This window comes from Carassius auratus, chromosome 13, assembly GCF_003368295.1.
Source record: "Carassius auratus strain Wakin chromosome 13, ASM336829v1, whole genome shotgun sequence".
NCBI lineage: Eukaryota > Metazoa > Chordata > Actinopteri > Cypriniformes > Cyprinidae > Carassius > Carassius auratus.
The window spans coordinates 8532694-8556165 of NC_039255.1; the positions used below are offsets into that span (position 1 = coordinate 8532694).

At 34.9% G+C, this 23472-nt stretch overlaps 1 protein-coding gene across 2 annotated transcripts in view; it reads right to left on the reverse strand.

Moving 5' to 3' along the window:
• The window catches only part of LOC113112522 (collagen alpha-1(XIX) chain-like), a 174610-nt gene extending 151978 nt beyond the window's left edge, over nt 1-22632 (reverse strand). Inside the window, exons 1-10 of one of the 2 annotated variants that reach the window (XM_026278187.1) lie at nt 22431-22632; nt 20693-20817; nt 18754-18762; nt 18444-18515; nt 16405-16504; nt 9615-9738; nt 9185-9460; nt 8879-8959; nt 7277-7396; nt 6845-6907 (exon numbers count right to left, since the gene is read on the reverse strand). In XM_026278187.1, the coding sequence (XP_026133972.1) occupies nt 6845-6907; nt 7277-7396; nt 8879-8959; nt 9185-9460; nt 9615-9738; nt 16405-16504; nt 18444-18515; nt 18754-18762; nt 20693-20817; nt 22431-22432 (972 nt within the window). In that variant the 5' untranslated portion in view covers nt 22433-22632. The remainder of the gene's footprint in view (nt 1-6844; nt 6908-7276; nt 7397-8878; nt 8960-9184; nt 9461-9614; nt 9739-16404; nt 16505-18443; nt 18516-18753; nt 18763-20692; nt 20818-22430) is intronic. The other variant, XM_026278188.1, reaches the window with a different exon arrangement.
• Between the last annotated feature and the right edge of the window lie 840 nt (nt 22633-23472).

Here is a 23472-nt window from a genome sequence, read left to right on the forward strand (position 1 = left end):
AAATTTGATGGTGAGCGTTTGTGGACTTCAGTCTTCAAGTCATTCCACAGATTTTCAGTGGGGTTTAAGTCTGGCTCTTACTAGGCCATGCAAGGACATTCACACTTTTCTCCTTCAATCACTGTGTGCTCAGTTTTGCTAAGTGCTTTGGGTCATTGTCATGTTGGAAAGTAAACCTTCTTCCCATTGACTACTTTCTGGCAGAGGGCAGCAGATTTTTCTCAAGAATTTGACAATTTTTTTGCTCCATCCATGTTTCCTTCTATCCTAACAAGTGCTTCAGTCCCTGCTGCAGAGAACACCCCCATAACAGAATATCACCACCTCCATGCTTTAGTGGAGGAATGCTGTTATTTGGATGGTGAGCTGTACTGGATTTCTAACAGACACATTGTCTGTTACTGAGACCAAAATAATGCAATTTTAGTCTCATGACTAAATGACTTCTGAACATGACTTCTGCCTCAGAACTTCAAGTCATGACTGCATGTGGTCTTTCTTGTAGATTTTTTTTTTCTTGCAACCCTCCCATACAACTGTGGAGAATTTTTGATACTTTTGTCACATGGTTTCTTCCGGCTCTTTCATCCAGTCTGGAGCAAGGTCCTAATCCAGGGAGGGTCAGTGTTGTGCCAAATACCTTCCACTTCTTAAAAACAGACTTCACTGTGTTTCAAGGCATTGATGTCTTTGAAATGTTTTTGTATCCATCTTTTGCCTGTCCACAACTTTATCTCAGGGTCTTTTGACAGTGCGTTGCCACTCATAGTTGATTGTTTGCTTTAGTTTGCTTCAGTTGCACTACAAAGGCCCTGAAATGCTTCAGAAAATCTATTTTCATGCTAAACTAATCAAAATGATTAATGACCAAGCTGATCAAGGTTGAAAGTCAAATGGCTTTTGTGTGCCAATGAGAAGGTGAGTACAGTAGCTACAACTGAGTCATTTTTAGGAGGGAGATGATACTTTTTCCAACTCAATTCTTTTTTTAATTTTTATTTTTTCTGACAGTTGATGTTATATCTTGCACTTGGATATTGTAAGTTGCACAGAGTAAATACAGCTGGATATTTTTTTTTAAATAAACATTTATAATATTAAAGGGGGCTGATTATTTTCTATACAAAATGTATTTACTAAACATACACAAACTAAGATAAAATAATAAATAAAGAAAGTAATACATAAACTAATATGCAAACTAGAATAAACAAACTATGACTATTTATCCGTTTATGGTTTTATTTATTAACTAATATACACAAACTAAAATCAATCAAAACTACTTTACAAATTAAAATAAAACGTAATAAATAATACAAACTAGTATGAAATCTAAAACTATGATTTTATTTATTAGTTTATGGTTTTATTTATTAAACAAATAAATGCAAACTAAAATAAGTAAACAAACAATAATCTAACAAGATCAACAAACGAATATACACACTTAAAATACAAATATATTCAATATAACAATAACATTATAATTAAATAATTAATAAAAAAATTAAGATAATCTAGTGTTTTCTTTTAACTTTGTAATGTGCCAAACATACAGTATTTTACAGTGGAAGTATTTGGCTTGAGTGTTGAACTGAGGTGGGGCAGGAAAGAAATGATATAAAATAATAAAGAAATGTATTTAAATAATACAAAAAACCAACTTCCTATTTCCTTTTTAAACTATGGGGTCTATTAATCAAACCAGACTCACGCTTTCACCAAAAATCAACATTGAAACTTCCTAGATTGTAATCAGTTTACAAAGAATATTAGTAAGACTAAATGAATTGTGAGGCCATTAAAATAACTACTCCAGTTCATAAATAATTCAGGCATGCTGGTGATCCCCAAATTCAGGTTTGCTGGCCAAAAATCACTCATGTCATTTCGGTATCTACTTGAATCTTGGATTACAAGGAAAGCAAGCTCTTAGGAAGGCAATGTGATCTAGAAATCTCTAGATGTTGTCTAGGTCTACATCTCCATAAGAATAAAACCAGCCCAGGTAATTGCATTTTGTACATGCTGTGCATCAACTAGTATTAAGGATCTAGAAACGCTGGTTCACTCTATACAGAACACCTCATGCGATTAATCCCCTTCCCTCAATCCATGAAACATGATTGCGACTTGCAATTTTCATCGCTTGGTACAAACTCTTTCAAGAGACATGTTCGAACTGATCCACAAAAAGGCTTCTTGTGTAAGTCACTGCAATTAACCTTTGGGTGACATTCTGTAAGCTTAATAGCTCAGAACACTGTAATGGTCGGCCCCGACCTTGCAAATTGGAAGCATTTAATACTCTCTTTCTCTTTGGGGTTAAAAGGTCAACATGTTCACAGTCAGAGACTATGACTCTCTTTCTGTTTCAAACAGATATAATTCACATTACTAATTTATCTATTTAATCACCTGGCTAGAATCACCAAAGTTTGTAATTATTATTTTTTTATTTAAAGCTTTTTGTAATTACACTTGAATGGTTGTTGGTTAGTAGTATTACAACATTAAGATTTTGGCCAGATTTATACACCTTATGTTATATTGAACCACATTTCAATTAAGATAATTAGGTTGAAATACATAGTTTCACAAACAATTGGATCACATTTGTCAAGTTTTATTATGCAAACATATTATGAAAATTCAAGATAAGCATAACTGTTTTTATAAAAATAATAATAATAATAATAATAATAATATATTTAAATATATATATATATATATATATATATATATATATATATATATATATATATATATATATATATATATATATATAAGCTATGTTAGCTATTATTATTATTAACAGCACAATTATTATTATAAGATAATATATAACTTCCAGAGTGCATGAAATAAATAAATATTATTTTTTATCAACTAAATACAGACCCTTTAGTACAAAGGAACAATATACAAGAAGCAGTGCAAGCCAAGTAATTCAATATAGTAAGAAACACTACCAGACAATTTATTAAATTTATCAGTTTTTTGGTAAATTTAGTAAGTAAAATAAGTTTGAATGTAGTCTATAAATAGAATATATCATTTCCCCCTTTTCCATTCACTGTGCTGCTGACTCACCCATCCTCCCTGCCTCCATAATTTTGCATTTCTTTTATTCGAAGAAAAAAAAACCATCACCAAGAACAGTGTGCTGTTGACACATTACATTGCCAACATAAAGCTAAAAATGTCTGTTTGATACCCAGCTTGCTTGTCTATGATATTCAGATGTTTCTCTTTGAGAAAGCAATAACAGAACAGAACCAGCGGGAGACTCCAAAAAAATCACCAGCCTTAAAATGCATGTGCTTCGTTTATCTGTAATGCGTTTTTAGTTTCCAACATCCAAAAAATGTGGGTCAGTTTCTTCTCTCAGTGCTGGAGATGAGCCTTTTGGCTTAAATGTAATGTCAGAAACATGGGGATTAGATTCTCAGAAGCTTTTGTATTACGAGTTTAATGTAAATGTGGCAAATGCACAAAACAGGCTTATGTGACCACAACTTTTTATACAAAGAAGACACATGATGAAAATTTAAGTTTTGTGACTTATAGCTCATGTTTTTTTTTTTTATGCCATCAATTAGCTTTAAAAAAAATCTAAAATAAAATGACTTTACTGGAGCCTAAACAATTATTATTATTATTATTATTATTTTCAAATAAAATGATTAATCTGAAACTGGCTAGCATTAGCAAATAGCAAATAGTTCACTACTAAACAAAGGATATTGACTATATAATCAGAAAAAATGCATTTGTCAAACAGTTTTATGGGGTCTTAAAATGAAAAATAAGTTGTTAAAATGAGCTTGCACAGATATTCATTACAATGTGTACAAAACTAAATGCCCCACGTAGTCTTGTGGTAGTGGTAGTGCACAGCTACTAAATATTAGACTAATTATATCAACAAACCTTCATGGTATTTTCACTTTCATTGGTGTTTAATCACAGTAAACATTCAGCAAAGTCTTACAAGCAAATTGAATACCAATAAGGACAATAAATGAAGTGTCCAGTCTAGGGGTGTAAGAAAATATCGATACACGTTAGTACCGCAATATTTTGTTTGCCGATACTGTATCGATTCTCAAAAATGTATCGAATATCGATATTTAAAAAATATATATAATTCAAGATTCATGGCATTTGCTTAGTTTCAAGTTTATCTCCCGACCGCTAGATGGCCTTCATCGCTAAAAAAACCTAAGTGACAGTAAATTTTAGTATTAGAGCGCGCCACTAATGTTATCAAACCAACTGTAACATATACAGAATATTATTCAGTATAATACACAAGGCTTCGTTTTATATAAATTATTGAATCCATATTTTTCAACTGTTTTATATACTGTACCCACTTAAATTAATTAATCTGACATCGTTTGAGATAAAGGTATCAAGCCAACTGTATTATATTCTTTATAATGCACAAGGCTTGGTTTTTTAGATTATGCTTTTATTGTTTTTACATTGTTTATTTTATTAAAGGATCCTGCAAGCACTTTAATTTATCGCCTTGAGCCATACTGCACAAAAAAGTGGTTCAATAACATTGAATGTTACAGGGACTGACTACTGCAAATGCAGATCCCACTGTGTTCTGGTTAAACAATTTTTATTTATTTATTGCCAAGGTTTGCATATGGTGGTGTAATGACAGCATTCCTTACAAAATATACTATTCCTAAAATAAGAAATATCCCAATATATCACATTGCTTACAGTATCGCAATGTATCACAATATATCGTATTTCAACCCCTGTATCGTGATACGTATCATATCGCCAGATTCTTGGCAATGCACAGCCCTAGTCCAGTCTGCTTTGACAATGAACACTGATGAATGAGCTAAGACAACAGCTAAAATACAAAAATGTAAAAACAATTGATTCTAGATGATAAATGCTAACAAAATAAAACCCCATGTGACCCCATGTGATTAGAAATCAAGTTTTAATGTATTTAGTCCATATCTGTGAGCTCTGAGGCCATTTAAGTTTGTCCAGAGTAAGCACTTTACTGTGTCCATGGACAAATATGCAAGAATATTTGATTTTAGATGAGAAAATGCCATCAAAATAATTGTCTAAAAGTCTTTAGCATGATTAAAACACTCCAAAAAGTTGACATGAGCTTTTATAAGACCAAAATGACTTATTCACTGCAAACGTTGTAGTTTCTTTGTCCAATTAAATGCTTTCTAGAATGAAAATGTCCCTTTGCCTTATACTATCACTTACATAGGCAACAAATTAAGTGTGTCCAGACAGTTCTGACACTAAGCACTGATTAACAACCGCCCCTACCATGACAAGACGAAAGTCAGAAGACAGATATGTAAGAATGTTTCATTCTAAAATAGTACAATGGAAAACAAAATTCCCTGTGATGACCTATTGACTTTAAACTACTGCAAATGGAGATTTGAGTCTCCGACAAGCGTTAACCCGATCCTAGAATATCCCATGGGATTGCCCACTTATTCCACAGGAGCTGTGTAGCATTCCAACCCTGACAACATGAGAACCTGAGCATGAACATCTATAGTGAGCCACAGAGAAGGAAAAACAACAGCCTAGAGTGTCATGAAATGCTGAATTAGCCAATTATCCAGCCTGTCAACTGTAACAATACTTGAGATTCCACTAGCCCAAAAAAAATGATTTTATCAAACTCAGAGGCCCCTACGAAACAATACAATTCACTTTCACCTTCAGCAGACCTCTATTAAAATGTTGCATTCGTAGCACTGATACGATGACTTGGAAATGCATCATAAATTCAATATGTCCTTGAAATAAAATGTCATGTTCTTGTTCCAAAAGTAATTACTAGTTCCATTTTCTATTAGATAAAGAAAATACTGCATCATATTTGAGGTCAATAAATTAATGCAAGACACATTTAGTTTGACATTGACCAGTCATTTCCACGGGAATCAATTTGACATCTGAAGCAGCAGGCAACACCAAATGCCACAACACGAATTCATGGGTTAACACCTACTGCAATAAGCTTTGTTGCTCAAACAGAGCAATTAAGTGAAGAAAAGAAATTTGTCTGATCAATTTTTATATGCAGTCTACTATTCCAGTTTCAACAAAAGCTACAGTAATGCAACTGCTGTGCAGAATAATAATAAAAATAAAAAAATCAATAAAACCACAGTCTCATTTCCTGCTGGATTTGGGGGGGGGGGGCACTATTTTGGCAGCAGCTGCATTAATTATGTAGAAAGAAAGCAGAAGATAGTCCTATAGGAGTTTCATTTACTGGCTGCTTTTTCTCAAAAGGTATTCTGAAGTTTCCAACCCAAACTAAGCAACAGCTTCTTGTCAAGAAATGTCTCTATTCCAAAACACAACAAACTAATTAGGCTAATGACCTTAAAGACCATTTGTCCTCAACAAACATATCATCAGCTGTTCATCTGTATGGATTCCAAACATTCTTGCCAGTGGCTTGAATCTCTATGTGACACAAGGAAGGGAACATGGCATGCTTTACAGAGAAGCCAAAAATCTGGATAATAACATTATATTTATAATTTCCAAAAAACAACAACAAAAACTAAAGCCTTCTACAAATTATATATAGGCGAACATTTAAAGTTATTGAAAAATCATGAGAAGAAAACTGCCATAAAGCAATTTTAGAAACCTGTTCTAAAAAAAACAGAGTGTACGTTGTAATGCACATGCACTCGGAAAAATCTATGAAATGTCAATAAACAAAGAACTAAGCAATTTTGTGTTATTAAAGAACAAAATAATAATAAAATAAAATCAATGTGTGACGTTGATGAAACCAATTCCTTACCATGTCTCCTTTATCTCCCTTTTGTCCAGAATGTCCTGCCAAACCCGGAAGCCCTTGATCCCCCTTTCAAATACACATAAGTCACATTATGCAATGTTAATATGTTAAATCAGCTCTCTGTATCAGGTCTAAAATGCTGTGATCAAAATTCAAAGAGCAGTCTAAAGCCTGAACTCTGGCTCTTTGTACTTCAGAAGAGATTAGCTGAACGTCGCCCACTGATGAAGTGCATGTCTGTGCCCAAACACCCCCTTATTTGTGCTAAATTGCTTCTAATAAGCTTTTATTTCTGCCTCTGGCTGTCATCCAGGTATACAGACTGCCATAAATGTGCTTTAATTGGCCATTCATTTTGCATGCGGCATTACCTCAGGATCCATTGTGGAGCACTAACTCGCTCATTTAAAAAATGCCTATATGGTTTAACTTTACCTTCAGAGTAGGACAGTGGCATTGGTCGGTGGGCAGCTGGGCTGGCATTGACAGCATTCTGTGGAGGTATCCTGTGACCATTGGGGCCGCTGTGGGGTTGTGGGTCACTACAGGTTCACACTGGTCAGATTAAAAATAAAAACATGGACTACTGTTAAAGTCTTAAAATATAGACCAAGATAATCAATTATCCACTTGGAATTCCTTGAAGATGGGATTTATGGAGATTTTCTACATTATGCATGCATAATATACGCATACAAATCTTCTTGTGAAATCCATAACTCTGGCAAACTGAGCTACATAACATATATCATTTGGTTCTGTAAAGTTATTAATATGATCAAAGATGTGGGCAAAAAAAGAACAGCATTAGAGCTCAACTTTAATGACTTTGGCAGCAGCATTTGCAAATGTTCTTCAGCATAATTTGTTTAAATACTTCTGGTGAACCAAAACTGCAAGAAAATTAATTTAAAAGTCTGTCAAGAATTGCAAAAATACACAACCGTTCAAAAGTTTGGGTTCATTTATTTAAGTAAAAACTGTATTATTGTGAAACATCACAATTTAAAATAAGTTTTTGTTTTAATACTTTTCAAAATGTAATTAATTTCGGTTTAAAAAAAAATCAGCAGCCATTTCTTAAGTGTCACACGATCTTTCACAACTCATTCTAATATGCTGATGTATTGATCAAGAACCATTTCTTACTATGATCAATGTTGAAAAAAGTTGATTGCAAACTATAAACTGCAGCCCCTGAAGATTGGGGTGGCATTACACGACCACCCCAATGGCCATTTGGACCATTCCACTTCCATGTGGAAAATACTAAGGAAACATTATCTCAAATGCTAAGAGGGGGATTAGCACACAACTGTAGAGACCATGTACCAATTACAGCATTGAGCAGGAATGTGGATTTTCTCTAATCCATTCGTTTAAGACAGAATGTTGCCTTTAATTAATCAGAAATTATTGACCAAAGCAACTCGAGCTTAAAGGATGCCCTCAAGGGCTTTGTCCACAGTGAAAAAGATCGATCCAAGAACAATACATGCTATGGCTCTATTCCAAAATCTACATCTTTGCTTACGTGGATGGCATTTTAATATAGTTTCAAAAGGTAGAATAAAAGGCCAAATTCAAAGGCAGAATTGCAAGTATCCTTTGCAGAGAAGGAAATCCCATAATGCACTGCAATGAGATGATTCAACTTAAAACTTAAGTCTGTTTCTCAAACAAAACTATCATGAGGCTTCAGAAAATATGGAATAGAACGCAAATAGACTACTTTTATACTGTTTTTCTATGTTCTTTTGGAAACTTGAATATACAAAATGTACTTAATCCAATTCTGTGCACAATGTATTTTTATGCTTATTCGTATATATCAAATCATCTGCTGAGCAATATGTTAACAACAAATTCTATCAAAATCAATTGCGAGTTGAGTTTGTAATTGTTCGGTTGTGTCAGGAGTACTATTTGTCCAGATTTTATTTGATAATTATGTCTAGCCTCTAATTTTAGTGTAAAATTACGGGCTGGTTAGGAAGAATCATCGCGTCTTCATTAACATAAACCCGAACATCTTACCGTAACTCCAGGAGAATCACAGCATCTGTCCAGGTCGGCTATTCTAGCATCACAGAAGATCAGAATCTCCTGAAGTTCAATCTGTGACGGTAAATTGACATTTATGAACATGAACACTTGTAAATGAATGAGTACACCATTCAAGTTTCACTTGCATCAGGTTCAGACATGAAGTTAGTGAAGTTCCCTCAAACTATAAGTGGTTTCCACCATAGTTTGACAGGGCTTTAATGATCACTAAAAGTCCTAAGCTTTGCATTCATACTCTGATTTAGCAAGTGATGAGAACCTCCGCCCACAACTCACATCCACTGGACGGCCATCCTCCACTCGAGTGGTGATGAATGTGCGTCCGCTCACGTTCATGCCAGACCTTTCAGCTGTCACCTGACGCTCAATCAGTTTGCAGTCCAGGTAGATAGAGACCGCATTGCTCTCAACAGACACACCCAGCTTGTGGAACTGTCGATCGAAAAGGGCATGCAGGTCTCGGTTCTTGAACACGTAGAGGAGGCTGTTTCTCAGAAAACCCTGAGCCAAAAACTCAACAGTTTTTTTAGCTCCATCCACTATAAGTGAGACCTAAATGAAGGAGAGAGAAGGGATGGACTTGAAGTCTGAAGCGATCACTGTGTGCAAGAGAGTACCATTTATATAATGATCATTTTTCCAGTCTTGCAGGAGTTCTTGGTTTTGAACATACAGATCTAAATAAAATCATCGATTTTTCACATACCTGCGTATCTCCATCTTGATCAAAGATCTGCAGAACAAACCAGCGATCTTTCTTTGTGGTTTTTCTGAGCCGGAACGTGGCAATAATGGAGTACTCATGAGAAATTCCATTTGGGAACACAGATCTTTAGAAAAGAGACACGACATCAACATCTACAATTAAAGTTGATCAAAATAAAAAGTAGAACAATAGAACAAGTGCATGACCGTTTACCAGTTGAGGCAGCATTAATTTAAATAAGTCACAGTAAAAGGTAAAAACATTCAAACTGCTGTTTTCTTTTTAAATATATTTTAAAATGTTATTTATTCCTGTAAAGCAAAGCTAAATTTTCAGTATCAATACTCCAGTCTTCAATGTCACATGATCCTTCAGAAATCATTCTAATATGCTAACTTGCTGCTTGAGAAACATTTCTCATTACTGAGAATGAGGAAATCTGCTGTGCTGTTTAATTTTAATTTTTTTGTAGAAACTATAATCCATTTTATTAAGATTCCTTGATAAATAAAAGTATCCTTATTGGGGTCCAACTAACCCCAACTTTTGAACAATAATGTATATAGAAAGAAATGGATAAATGAATAATAGTAAATGAATGACAATAAATGAATAAGTGAATTGTTTTAGAACTGGCACATGACTAGTCCAAACAAAATGACTCGATAAACAAATCAAACTTCTTAAAGGGGTCATATGATGTTGCTTAAAAGAACATTATTTTGTGTATTTGGTGTAATGAAATGTGTTTATGCGTTTTAAGGTTCACATTATTTCCTACATACTGTACATTATTGTTTCTCATCAATGCCCCACCTTTCTGAAATGCATAGATTTTTTATAAGACTCATCAGTCTGAATAACAAGGTGCGCTCTGATTGGCCAGCTATTCATTATATTGTGATTGGCTGAATACCTCATGCATGTGACGGCCCCTTGACGACACCGCCGCGACAAGACAACGGCAATAAAACCTATTAAAAGCGAGGCATTTGCAGCATCCAGTGGGGATGCAATTCGGATTATAATAACTTTAATTGTCTTTTTACGTGCTGCATTGAATCATCAGTGACAAATTCTTTACACATGTTAAAATACTTACATACTGTAAGTCAGAACAGCTGGCACTGTAGTCTTCTTTCCCAGTATCAGGAAACAGTCCTTCATAAAATGTGCTGCACATATCTGAATATATGGGTTGGACTGTTCTGGAACGGTGTTGTAAATACAACTAAAACACTGATTTGTAGTTGTGTCCTCTTTTGGAAGGCCAAACAAAGTCTTTCAGCGTCTCCACAACATGGCGGCAGTGGCAACAACTAAAATAAGAGTTATGCCTTCTTTCTTTGCGTGAACTTTTGGGCAGCGTTATGCAAATCTTCCCACATAGTGACATAGACATGTGGGGGCATGTTTAAACGAGGTGTTTTAGGAGGGCGTGGATGAGTCTTAACTTTTATAAAGAATATATCTTTGGGTTTGAGACTTTAGCCTTTGCAACTTTAGGGATCTTTTCCACTCACAAACAGCTTGTAACACTCCAAAGAGAAAGGAAAACTTTAAATTGCATCATATGACCCCATTAACGCTACATTTGAGAATAACAAGAATGTTCTAGAAAAACATGTTCAATTACTGCTTTAATTCAGCTAGAAGTGCTATTTTCATTTAAACACTTCAACAAGCCAAGTGCATTTGCATCATTATTTTCCTCTGTATTTTTCCCTCTTTAGCCTTTCCTGTAAGATTCATCAGATGAGTTTATCAGAAAACACTGTAAATGTGTCCTTTCATAAACAGAGCTCATTGGCTATTGTTTGAAACCAATAAGATGTTTTCACTCATCTGAATGAAATACTGCATCAGTGACTTGAAGTAATATTGGAGTAATATTACATTTTTAAGTGAATCTCCTAACACTGTAAGTGTTACAGAAATAATTACTCCCATTTTCCTTTTACATTTCTTTGACACGCTATTTGGTAATTTACTGGCATTTCATCAAACACAATCAGCAAAACGGACAATGGGAAAATCTCGATTATAAATACATTAAAAGGACAGAAAAGAAGGGAAAAAGAAAGAGAGAGATCAGACTTGCAAGAGACATGTTGAAAATAAGCTTCTTTTCACATATATCGTTCTCTATTCTCTCTAGGAACGTCTGCATAGCAGGTCTCCTGCCTTCACAGGCACAGTGGGGAAAATTCACATTATTAAAATGATATATAGTCAGAGTATATGTACATGTACATACTGGCAAAATCAAATGCTTTTGGATAAGATGAAGGCTTATGGGAAACTAAAATAGATGTATTACAGGGCGATGGCCGGAATATTGACCACACAGTTTTCAAACATATTTGGTCAAAAAAACAAGTCATCACTTACTCATGCTCAAGAGACAGTGGAACAAAAAATTCAGTAGATGGTGAAAATATTTAGTGAATTTCTCCAAAAAATATTATCTGGCTTCTGAAGATATGGCATGTTCATAAAATTAAAGAATATTCTTAAAGCATCTCCTTTGCATTCCACAAAAGAAAGTCAGTCTTCTTGGAAGGGCTTGACAATACTATAAAAATTCAATCTAACATTTATCTTTATAAGGAAAGAGGCAATAACAGGTAGAAAATGAGAGAATAAAGACTTTATTGGAATTGCTGAGTAACATATTTCATGAATGAAGCCTTAAATTAGACTTGATATGACCAGGCGCTGGAATGGACTTGTGTCGAGTGAGACCTCATAAGTGAGTGCAGTGTTTCGGAGCACACCAACCTGGGCACCATGATATCAATTCACTTCATCACTGAGCTGTTAAATAGGGACATCAGAAGCCATATGCCAAATAGGATGGGATGTAACACTCTAATGCAGCCCATATTAAACTAATCTCAAACATACAGATTAATAAGCAAACAAATGGTGCCATTGTAAAAAAAAAAAAAAAAAATGCCAATGCCATTTTTTTTTTGCATTCCCACAGTGGCCTAAGCTTGTTCCCCCACGCTTAACATTATTATATTATATTATATTATATTATATTATATTATATTATATTATATTATATTATATTATATTGTATTATATTATATTATATTATATTATATATTTAGTTTAAAATTAACAAATTAATTAAAGTTTGTCCCCAACAATTTGGTGGTGTGATGTGACGTGACATGATTTTAAAAAAAATCAGAGTTTTATTTTGTCCATAGTGCAAAATATATCTAAAAATAATCTATTCAGCCAAATAGAAAAGGCAGAATTTCAGCAATTACAGAAACAAATACAATAGATAGACCTACTTAGTGCCTGTTCATCAACCTTTACTTTCAATAACTCAGTTGTCATAATGTTTGACTACCAGGCAAACATTTTGTCACACAATTAATATCCAAGCTTTATATTGTGCTTCCCCCAACACTTTTCAGATCGTCCCCACACTCTTGCCTCTCACAAAAATCAATACCAAACATGCAATTAGCACATCTTAGCAGAGTCATCTGTGAAACAACGAATGGAAAATAGTCTGGAGGAATGGAGCCTTCTCTTTCCATGTGACCTTATCAACATGACGATGGGGCCCGGCTGCATTTCCTGCGAGTAAAGTGAGAGATGTCTGGAGTTTGTGCTGGGGGCTCTATGACCTCTTCTCCACCCCCCATCACATCCAGCTGACTAATGCCATCACCTGTCAGAGTTCGGCTTAATTGAGGTCTGGCAGTGGTTAGTACGAGTGTGTGTCTGAATGGGGGTCCATGTAGACAACTAGTCATTCTCATCTCTAAGAAGTGCACTCCATCTCCAGCCAAAGAGACTCACAGTTTGTCCCTGAGGGCAGGTTTGAGCAGAAGATAGAAGGCCCCAAAGTAGGCCGCTGACCAACAAGAGTCAGATAGAGCAACAGATCGCAAATCATCTGTGACCCATAGCTCCTGCAGGGTCCCGTGGAGCAAACAATGTGTTTACAGTTGTATAAAAAAAGCTAAAAATATCCTCCCTTTCCCAGTGCTGATGACTAGGTGTTATTTTTCACTGGTGAAATGCGTGGAGGCCGAATCTTTACGGCCAAACCAGCAGGTGTGCTTGAAACCACAGAGAATAATCAGTTAGACTGAACTAAAGACTAGGATGAAACACAAAGGAATAAATGACCTACAAACGTTTAACAATGTATTACTTCAGTGTACTTATACAGTGTAAATAGTGGCCCCGAAATATTGGACGTTTAAAAAATGGATTAATCTTATTAACAAATGATCAAACCAAGCTACATTTGCAAAAACAAATTACGGTGGAACTTTTCTCAGAGCCTCTTCTGGTGATTACATTTAACTAACTGGTCTCAGGGACATTTTAAATGGATTTATGTAGTCAGTTCTCCTCAAGTTTACACAGATGTAGCCCATCACATTAACTAGAAACATACTGAAAGTGTCCAAAAGCTTACAGTAGCATCTTAAAAGCAATAAGTAATGAGATGCTGTGTGGGACAGTGATTTTAATCACAGGAAAAGGTAAAAAAAAAAAAAACCCTGTTCAAATCCATTAATACTTTTATTCACCAAGGATGCATTTAATCAATAAAAAGAGACAGTAAAGACATTAACAGTTTAATGTTATTAAATAATTCCTTTTTCAAATAAATTCTGCACTTTGGAACTGCTTCTATGAAACGTCCCATTTAAAGAATCCTGAAAAATGCATCACGGTTTCCACAAAAATAATAAAATAAAAATATAAATATGAATAAAATATGAAGCAGCATAACGGTTTTCTTTTCAACGCTGATTATAATAAGAAATGTTCCTTGAGAACCAAATTAGCACATTATAATGATTTCCTAATGATCGTATGACACGGAAGACTGGAGTAATGGCTGCTAAAAATTCAGCTGTGGCACCAGTATGCATGTAGATTTTACAATCTTCATTTTTTTTTTTTATTATTACGGTATTATTTCAATATATTCAAACATACATTTTACAAATACTTTTATTTTAGTGGTGTCACTGTATTTTTCATCAAGTAACAAGGTTAATCAAAAACATGAAAAAAATACAATACAATACAATAAAATACAAATTTTGTCCCAAATGTTTGATAGATTGTATTTTATGTCATTATTTTTAAATTTAGCAAATTTATCTGAATTTTGAGTGTTTACAAAATTTACATTCTGCATGTGAAACGTGCCTGTGCTGTATTTCTTAAATTAATGTCACTAGGTTTGATATATTGTGTCAAAATACTTTTTAGTCTTTTTAGTAATAATAATAATAATAATAATAATATAATGTATATTATATATATTATATAATATGGCTATATTAAAAATAATTATAGCCAAAAAATATGAAATTAGTAATGTTCACAGCATCACAATGAAGAGAAGTCATTGTGTTTGATGTAATTTACATTTGGGCTATGCATTTAGCAGACGCTTGTATCTGAAGACATGCATTACATTAAACTATCAGTTCATACATTTCCTGAAAATCCAACCCTAGGCGTTGCTAGCACCACGTCTGAGGTACAGGAATGTAATGACAACTTGTTTTATTTTATTATTATTTATTTTTTTGTCAGATGTTTTTAGTACAAACACCACACTTTTATGTTTGTGACATAATTATCATAAGTCATGGCACCACCCTATTTTGTTTGCATTTTACTGTGACGTACGACTGATTGGAATGCTTTGAGGTCGGAAGTGGGGAATTTCAACTCTAGTCTTCCCACCCTTGATTTAGTCTGAAACTTGCCACAATCCCACTTTTCAGCAAAATACAAAAGAGTTCTTTTGAGCATCAATTTGAGCTCTTTGGACTCATGAATATGCTGTGGGTTCATGCGGCTTGGACAGCTGACCTTGACAGAACACGGCCTACATAACGGTACATGTCCAAGGCTGTTAGACGTAGATAAAACATATTTGAAAAGTCTAACTAACACAGAAGCCTTCTTTGAACTCAGTGTCACCCTTGAGCTGTTAATTATTAATGTCATTTTAAGGCAATTAACATACAGGACATGATTCCCCATTACTTTTTGATTTGTCTTCTAGGCAGTACTCCATTACAGTCACCTCTCTTGTCCTTGGTCGAGCCCACTGCCCATGGTCAGCAAAATAATTTTGTCCAAATTATTCAACATGTCTCACCTCACAGTTTATCCTTATTAACCAATGCGAGTGGAATTATCCCAGCAAGCTTGTGATTTCTGAGTCATTCCATGTCAACACACCATTAAAAGCATACAAGACATCTCCTGAGTTTTTGACCGGATGTCAGTTAAAGTGAAAGCAAGATAAAAAGCATGGGAAAATATTGGTTTGCATCACAAGAAACCCAATAACGGGCTGGCATATTTTCAAATTTTGAGTGGTATAAACTCATACAAACCTCTTTGAGAATGCAGTTGTTCGGTGAGGTAACCCACGCTCTGTCCCGTACAGAAATTTATATGAGAAGCTGACAGGAATGCTAACCCAAACACGCAACATGTGGATGTAGGCATTAATTTAAACTACAATAATAACATGCTCATCACAGCAGTGATTCTGCAAGGAACTGCCCTAATTTCTGCTCTCCAGATGCTAGAAAATTCTGCACATCGTAGATCACATCCAAACTACATAAACATCCATATGGATGCCCACGTTTGCTGCAACAACTTTCAGCTTAGTTAACATTGTTTTCAGACAAAGCAATCCTCTGAGTGATGTGCGAGTGGAAAATAAATGGCACCATATCAAAACCACATCAACACTTGCGGAACTTACTCTGTTGGTTTAAACAACGGTTTACTCCCCAGTCTCAACAACAGCCTGTTGTCTGTCACCGTGCCTTTTCTGAGAAGAAACTTCTCAGCTAAATCAAACCCTGTAAACAAGAGAAGAAAAAGACAAACATACATTACATTGGTGCATTCGCCAGACACTTTTATCCAAAGCAGCTTACATTACATTGCGTAAACATTTTGGGAATTGAGAACATGACCTTAGCGCTGTTACCTCCTGCTAAAGGAACAACATTAGCTTTAGGCTAAAGAAATTTTCATTAAATGTTGTCCCCTACAAACTGTTGAACACACGTGTAGTCTTTTATGTGGAATGATTAGTTTTAGCAAGGCAACACTATTGTTGGTTTGGGGCTTGTTCTAAACTTCTGCACTTAGAATAAGAATTATTATTATTTTTATTTTTTTTATTAGCCTTAGGTGAACTGTTTTTAATACACTTCATAAATACCTTTTTAAACTAAAGTGACAATCTCCTGGTGTCTGACAGAATTAGCACTGACAGGAATTAGCATTCAAATCTAACCTACAGTACACTGATGATGGCATTGTGGTATTTACATATCAAATTGTGGTTGGTCATTTTCCTTCATCCATTTGTGTATGAAATAGAGCATCACAGTCCCGCCCACAGCTGGTGCCTTAAGTAAAAATTCAATGCAATTTCTGCATTGACATTTGGGGTATAAGGCATAAAAATGTAACCATACATGTTAGACTTAAAACCAGCTACGGCTGTACTAAGCGATAGTATATGCTCATATAAGCGCAAAAGCATCATGGGGCACACATTGTTTTGATATAAATGCCTTTTATTCGCGATGTCTTGGCTAAGTACTTCATTACCCACAATCCTGAACAATCCCACAATCCCACAGTGATGCATCTGATTGGTGGAGCTCGTGTAACCGTCTGGTAAAACCCCGCGAAGGTCCGTGAAGACTGAAGATCATTAATAAAAAAATAAAATAATAACCTGTGTTGCGTTTTTGCATGGTAGACTTATCAGTGCAATCATGATCTCCTTGGCTGCTATGAGAGTTTTGCAGGGAGGTTGGTAACATTAGTTAGCATTATCGTCCACTTTAGCAAGGCTAATGTAGTCTTCATATGGTATGAGTCATATCAAGCATTTTATAATGCCACTGTCAAAACAATATTTAGCCTAGTCATCAGATTTGGAAGTCGCTCAAAAGGCTCGTTCGCGGTTGTGGCTTCAGTCGAATTCAGTGAGGTGGTTTATGGGATGAGTAGTTCCTGCGCTCGAAATGAAAATATGTACACAGTCTTGTACCTTTGACTTTTTTTTGATTTTCTTTTAATTTTTTCACTCGAAATAATATGTTATATGCTTATGAGTTCAGCCGTAGCTGGTTATCCTCACACATGCTCTAAAACTCTTTAGATACAGATTTTTCCGAAAGTCAATAGGAGAAATGAATGGGAAATTTACTTCCGGCAACAAAGCTCTCTCGGGCTGTGGGCGGGACTGTGATGCTCTATAGAGAATAGCCTTTTCTTTCTTGCTATCCATTTAACTATTAACACTACAGTGCAAAGGTTTGGGATTATTTTTTTAAAAATCCATATTTACTCAGGAAGGATAAAGACATTTATAAGGTTACAAAAAGATAATATTTATAATAAATGCAGCCTTGGTCAGCATAAGAGACTTTCAAAAACATTTAAAAACATCTTAACCCCAAATTTTTGATATGGTACATCCATCTTTACACCTGTCACAAGTGATGATGATTCTTGTGTGCTGCCAACACAAAGCAAACACGCTGTATTTCACAGAAACACATTTTTACCTACAATTTGACAGTATTCTTTAGCTGATTTACAAGAACTGGCATTTCCTTCAGGAAATGCTAAATTAGCTGGATAAATTGCTCTGTCAGCTTCAGCCATGTGCAACGTTAGGGATGTTTTAAACAACCAGTTTGATGTTTAACAGCACTGCGTGAGGACAAGCTGTGCTTGATTTCTATTTGTATATACAGTATTCTTTGTTTATACCTGTGAATTCTCTGTGAATGTTCACATTGGTATCCCACTTGTCTTCCAGCTTCATGGGTGGACATGTATGATCTGCAGAGGAAAGGAATATTATGTGTCAATGAAGCAACTGAATTGATTTTTAAAAACTGGTTATGTATAAAGAAGACCACAGCTAGTGTCACACTTATTCCTCCACTGAATAAGGTTAGGTTTTTGTACAGTACAGGACAGTATTTTGTTTGCTTTTGTGATCTGATGAAGCATTTGGATTTGGAAGCTGTGACACATGACTTCAAGCGCAATTGCGCCCATTCAATTTTTTCTTCACCTTTGTTTTCTGGAAATAAAAAAAAAAAAAAAAATTACCAAACCATCCAGGCACATATAAAGGCACAAAAAAAGAAAGAAAGAATTTGAAGCAAAAAGAAAACAGGTGTAAGTTTGTGCAGGGCTTTTCTTTTAGTGGAGGCAAATAAATACAATCACCTACAAGCATTGTGAATAACAGTCGGAACAAAAATGATCAAAGATTATGTATATAGAAACAATATATTTTACATTTATTGTAAAACATGCATATATATATATATATATACACAAATATTTAAGTATTCAGAGCGTAGAAAGTATTACATAATCTGAATAGCTTTTGGCATGATTTGCTCGTTTCAATTCTTTGAGTGGTGGAGGTTTTTTTGCAGAATTATGGGTAATGCCTTTTTTTCACCTGAAATTATGCTGTTATGAATCAACAAAAAATAAATTAAAACAATACAGGCTTATAGCTTAAGCGAAAGCATATACCATTAATTAATTAACAACCTCATAACTCACAGTAGTTCTATCTTTAACAGTTTGTAAGTTGTAGTTAAAAATCAATTCCCCTATAGAGAAAATTAATAGGATTTTTACTTCCCACTGCTTTGGTTGACAGATGTTGTAAATTAATAAACCTTATAAAACTTAATTTTAAGCAAATGTGACAACTTGCCCCAGTCTGATATTTAAAACACCTATTCATTTGCCAGGAGAACACAATTCAAAATGTCAGTAAAAATCCACCTCCAAACAAGTAATATCGAGCAAAAATGACACTGGAGTAGGGCTGCACAATTAATCGAATTTCTACTCACGATTTCAGTTATGGATGCCACATTTACGTAATCGTTCAAAGCGGCAATTAATCGTTTAAAGTCCACTTAAGTTATTCTGCATGCTTAAAATATATATATATTTTATTTCTACATGTCATCTTAAGGGTTTTTCTATTGTTTTAGTATAACATTATAATGCCATTCATATATTGTACTTTTTTTTATCATTTAAAGAAGAAACCAATCCGATGTTTATTTGGCTTAATACTATTGAATAGCACTTTAAGTTAGAGTGTTTTCAGCTTGTTTATTTTCATATAAAAATCGTAATTGATAATCGCAATTATAATTTCAAGGGAATAATCGACCATTATGATTTTCCCCTCCCATGTCATTTGCAGCCCAATATTTCTGAAGGATGAATTCTCCTCATCAACAACAATTATCCCCCCACTAAAAAAGGATGCTCACACAGACAAAAATGCAAAAACACACAAACATATCTACTTCCACAGCCGAACACCCGCACAGCATTATCAGAAAATTCAAAAAATCAGCACATCTGCTGGCAAACTGCCGACCCTTAAGGATACGGGACACATGCTGCAAATCCTCTCTAAATCTCTTCCTGGATGTCACGCTTGCACAGTGGATCACAGGAGATAGCAATTCACTCAGCTGGCAAAAATATTGCCTGCCTGTCCTCTTCTTCTTCAGGCTCTCATTCGTGGGCATTTGCACTGTGCAATAATATTCCTTAAGGTTAATCTGAATGGGGCCAATAAAGCAATTCTATCGGACACATAACACCAGAGCCGGATGTGTCCTTGTGCCTTCTTGCTAATGCCACCCAGGTCAAGGGTTTGTCGCCATGTCCTCGCCAGCAGGAATTTCAAATAGCTGTGCAAGAGTCCCTGCTTCTTAAAGAAGGGTGCAAAGTCTTTCATCACAAACAGTTTATTTGCATACAAGGATTCCAAACAAGAAATCTAAAACAGAGCGCTAATTAAAGGTGAGGACAGCGGCGCTCTGCACCAGAGTGGTGAAGTCACCACCGAGACCAACAAGGCTCGAAAAACCAAACAGATGTAATCGCTTCTAATCAATCCTTTTGTAAACCGACAAGAATAAGCAAACATCTTGGAGCGGACCTTTCGGTGACAGCATACAAACCTATTCGCTCATTCACTGTCATTCCTGAAGTAAAAGGAATGCTATTTACAATCCACAGGAAAACAGTCCATCTGAGACAGTGAATCATGTCGTCTTTGGCACATGAGAGAGGGCCCCTTGAAAACCTAGAAATAGAAAACAACGTCACTTTTACAACTCTTTGATGCTCTTCTGTGTAACACAATAACACTTGTCACTGTCTGAATGATGACTGATTGCACTGACCTCACAATTTTAATATGTTTTACTCATGAACAGCTGATTTAAACTAACTTTAAAGTCCTATATTCAAGCACACTCAGTATCAAATGAATACGGTTTACTCTGTCTAAAAGAACATGTAGGAAAATATCATGTTTTGTCAAATCTGGGTGGCGCTTTAATTATGTGGTGAAACGTCTTAAAGCAAAATGTCAGGTGTGACATTTCACTCCTCAGAATAAACTCCAGGCCAGAGGAAGTTTCCAGCATGAGGTGCTTCTGGGGACCCAGTGCCAGATTCCTGTAAACCAATATGATCCGTTACCCACCGCTGACTGTTGTTATTGAGCTCTTAAGTAACAGGGCAAACAAATTGCGCTAAATAATTAAACACTAGTGCTATGGAGTTTTGCAACTCATGCAGTTTTGTAGGCTACAATCATTAGTGCATCTCTGCATATAATCATGTGCTAAATTGGTTTGCTGGGAACATCACACTCAAGTTCAAAGTTTGAACTTTCAAATGAACATCAAATATATATTTTGAAGATCTCTAAGGCTAAAAAAAAATATTTTGTAAATAGAATTTATTATTCTAGACATGTTTTATTGTGTTTTACACAATTTCAGGTAGTGACTGAACACCAAAAAAAAAGAAAAAAGAAAAAAGAACACTTAAATTAAATAAAAATGAAGTCAAATCAAAGTTTCATCCAGCAGTCATGAGTTCATTGCACTTTTCACCCACTTTTAAAGGCTTTACTGATTAATAAAAGTCACACGTGCAATTCGAATTGTGCTGTCTAATGTTTGTAGTTTTAAGAAAGACATTTTCCTCAAGATTAAGTTTACTTGAAGTGGTCAAAGACAACACTTTGCTTTCTTCATACACACTTAGACTTAAAAACATGATTATGAAAAGTTAATCTGCACTTAATCCAAATAAAAGAAGCAGTACATCATTTTCTTTATGTGTTCGATGTGATGTGAAGCTAAACTTGAGGGTTCAATATTTGATATCAGCATATTAATGCATCAATAACAGTGCTAAAACACCATCAGTTGCTGGTCCCCATTGACTTCAATAGTATGAAAAAAAAAGACCAAAACACTATGCAAGTCAATGGGGACTAGCAAATGTAAGTGAATCATCCCTTTAAATACAATATAACCAAAAGCGATTCTTAAAACTTATAAAACAATAAAACACCACATGGCCTCATTAGTGTGCTTAAAAAGCATACATACAAATATTTAATTTCCACATTTGCTTGCCAAATGTGTCATGTACATAGTCAGGAGGTACTGTTTAATGCAATTTCTGTGATGATAAATCAGCAGTGCTGAACATTCAGTCTCTCTCTCTCTCTAAAGAACACGAACGACGACAGCAGCACAGGATTCACACGCAGTGGCGCGTTCAACTCAAATGACATCAAACATGATCATTAAAAAAATGACACCGAACACATAGGCTACGCTGCAAAAACAGCTACAAAGTCACAGCAACCAAGACAGGTGAACACCGGCTACTTACATTTGCTGAGAAAGTTTATTATTCCAGCGTAAAAACACCGCAAAAGCAAATCCCGTTTGGCTAATTAGCGCATTTTAGGCAGCTGTGGGTCCAAAACACACTTGCAAATAAAAGTGAGAATGAAAGCTCGTGCAGGAACCGTGTCCTTATTTGTCGCACTGCCTGACCCTCCCACCCACTCACTCATTAGAGCAGCACACACCAGGACGGACAGGACACTCTGAGGGGCTCCCTGTGGAACACGCTACAGTAGCCTACACAGGGTACTTCACCAATCGCAGGGGCACTAACTTTTCTTTCAAATTAGACGACAAAATATAAAGATAAACTTTCATATAAAAAAGGCACTTTTTTGTCTATATACTGTATGTCTATATATTTCAATAAATATGATATTAATAATGTCAATATAATATTATAATGTAAATATTATACTATTATCATGCTGACTACTTTATTAAATATTTCTCAGGATGATTCATAGCGCATACTATGAAAGTCTTAAAATAAAAATATTTAGCTAGTGAAACCATTTTTGATACACAAGACACAGACATTTCTAAGCCAACAGAAAAAGGAACCGGGGTTCTGGCTGACAAATATTTGAACTAAATGTAAAAACTTTGACGGGGTTTTGTGTCATATTTGAGTCTTGTCTTTTATTTCTGAAGTGTGTATAGTTTTTCTTTTGTATATTGCACTGTATAAATGATACATCTGTAAAATAACTGCTTATTACTGGGGCATTATCCATTGATTTTATGCACATTTCCATTAACTCTAAAACAGTGCAATCCAGTGTAAAATTCAAAATACAAATAAAACACCTGTGACAATTTATGCAGACAATTCTTCGAGATTACAGTACATTTTGCCCTATTTTTATGGCTCTTTTTTTGCATACAATTTCTTGTCTGTTCACTTTTTGAATGTGTTTTGAATGTTGCACTCTATGCATGCCGCAATTCTTTTTAAATACATATATCATAGAATTATTATTTAACAAAATAAAAATAAAAATAAAAATGATATGCATTTCAAT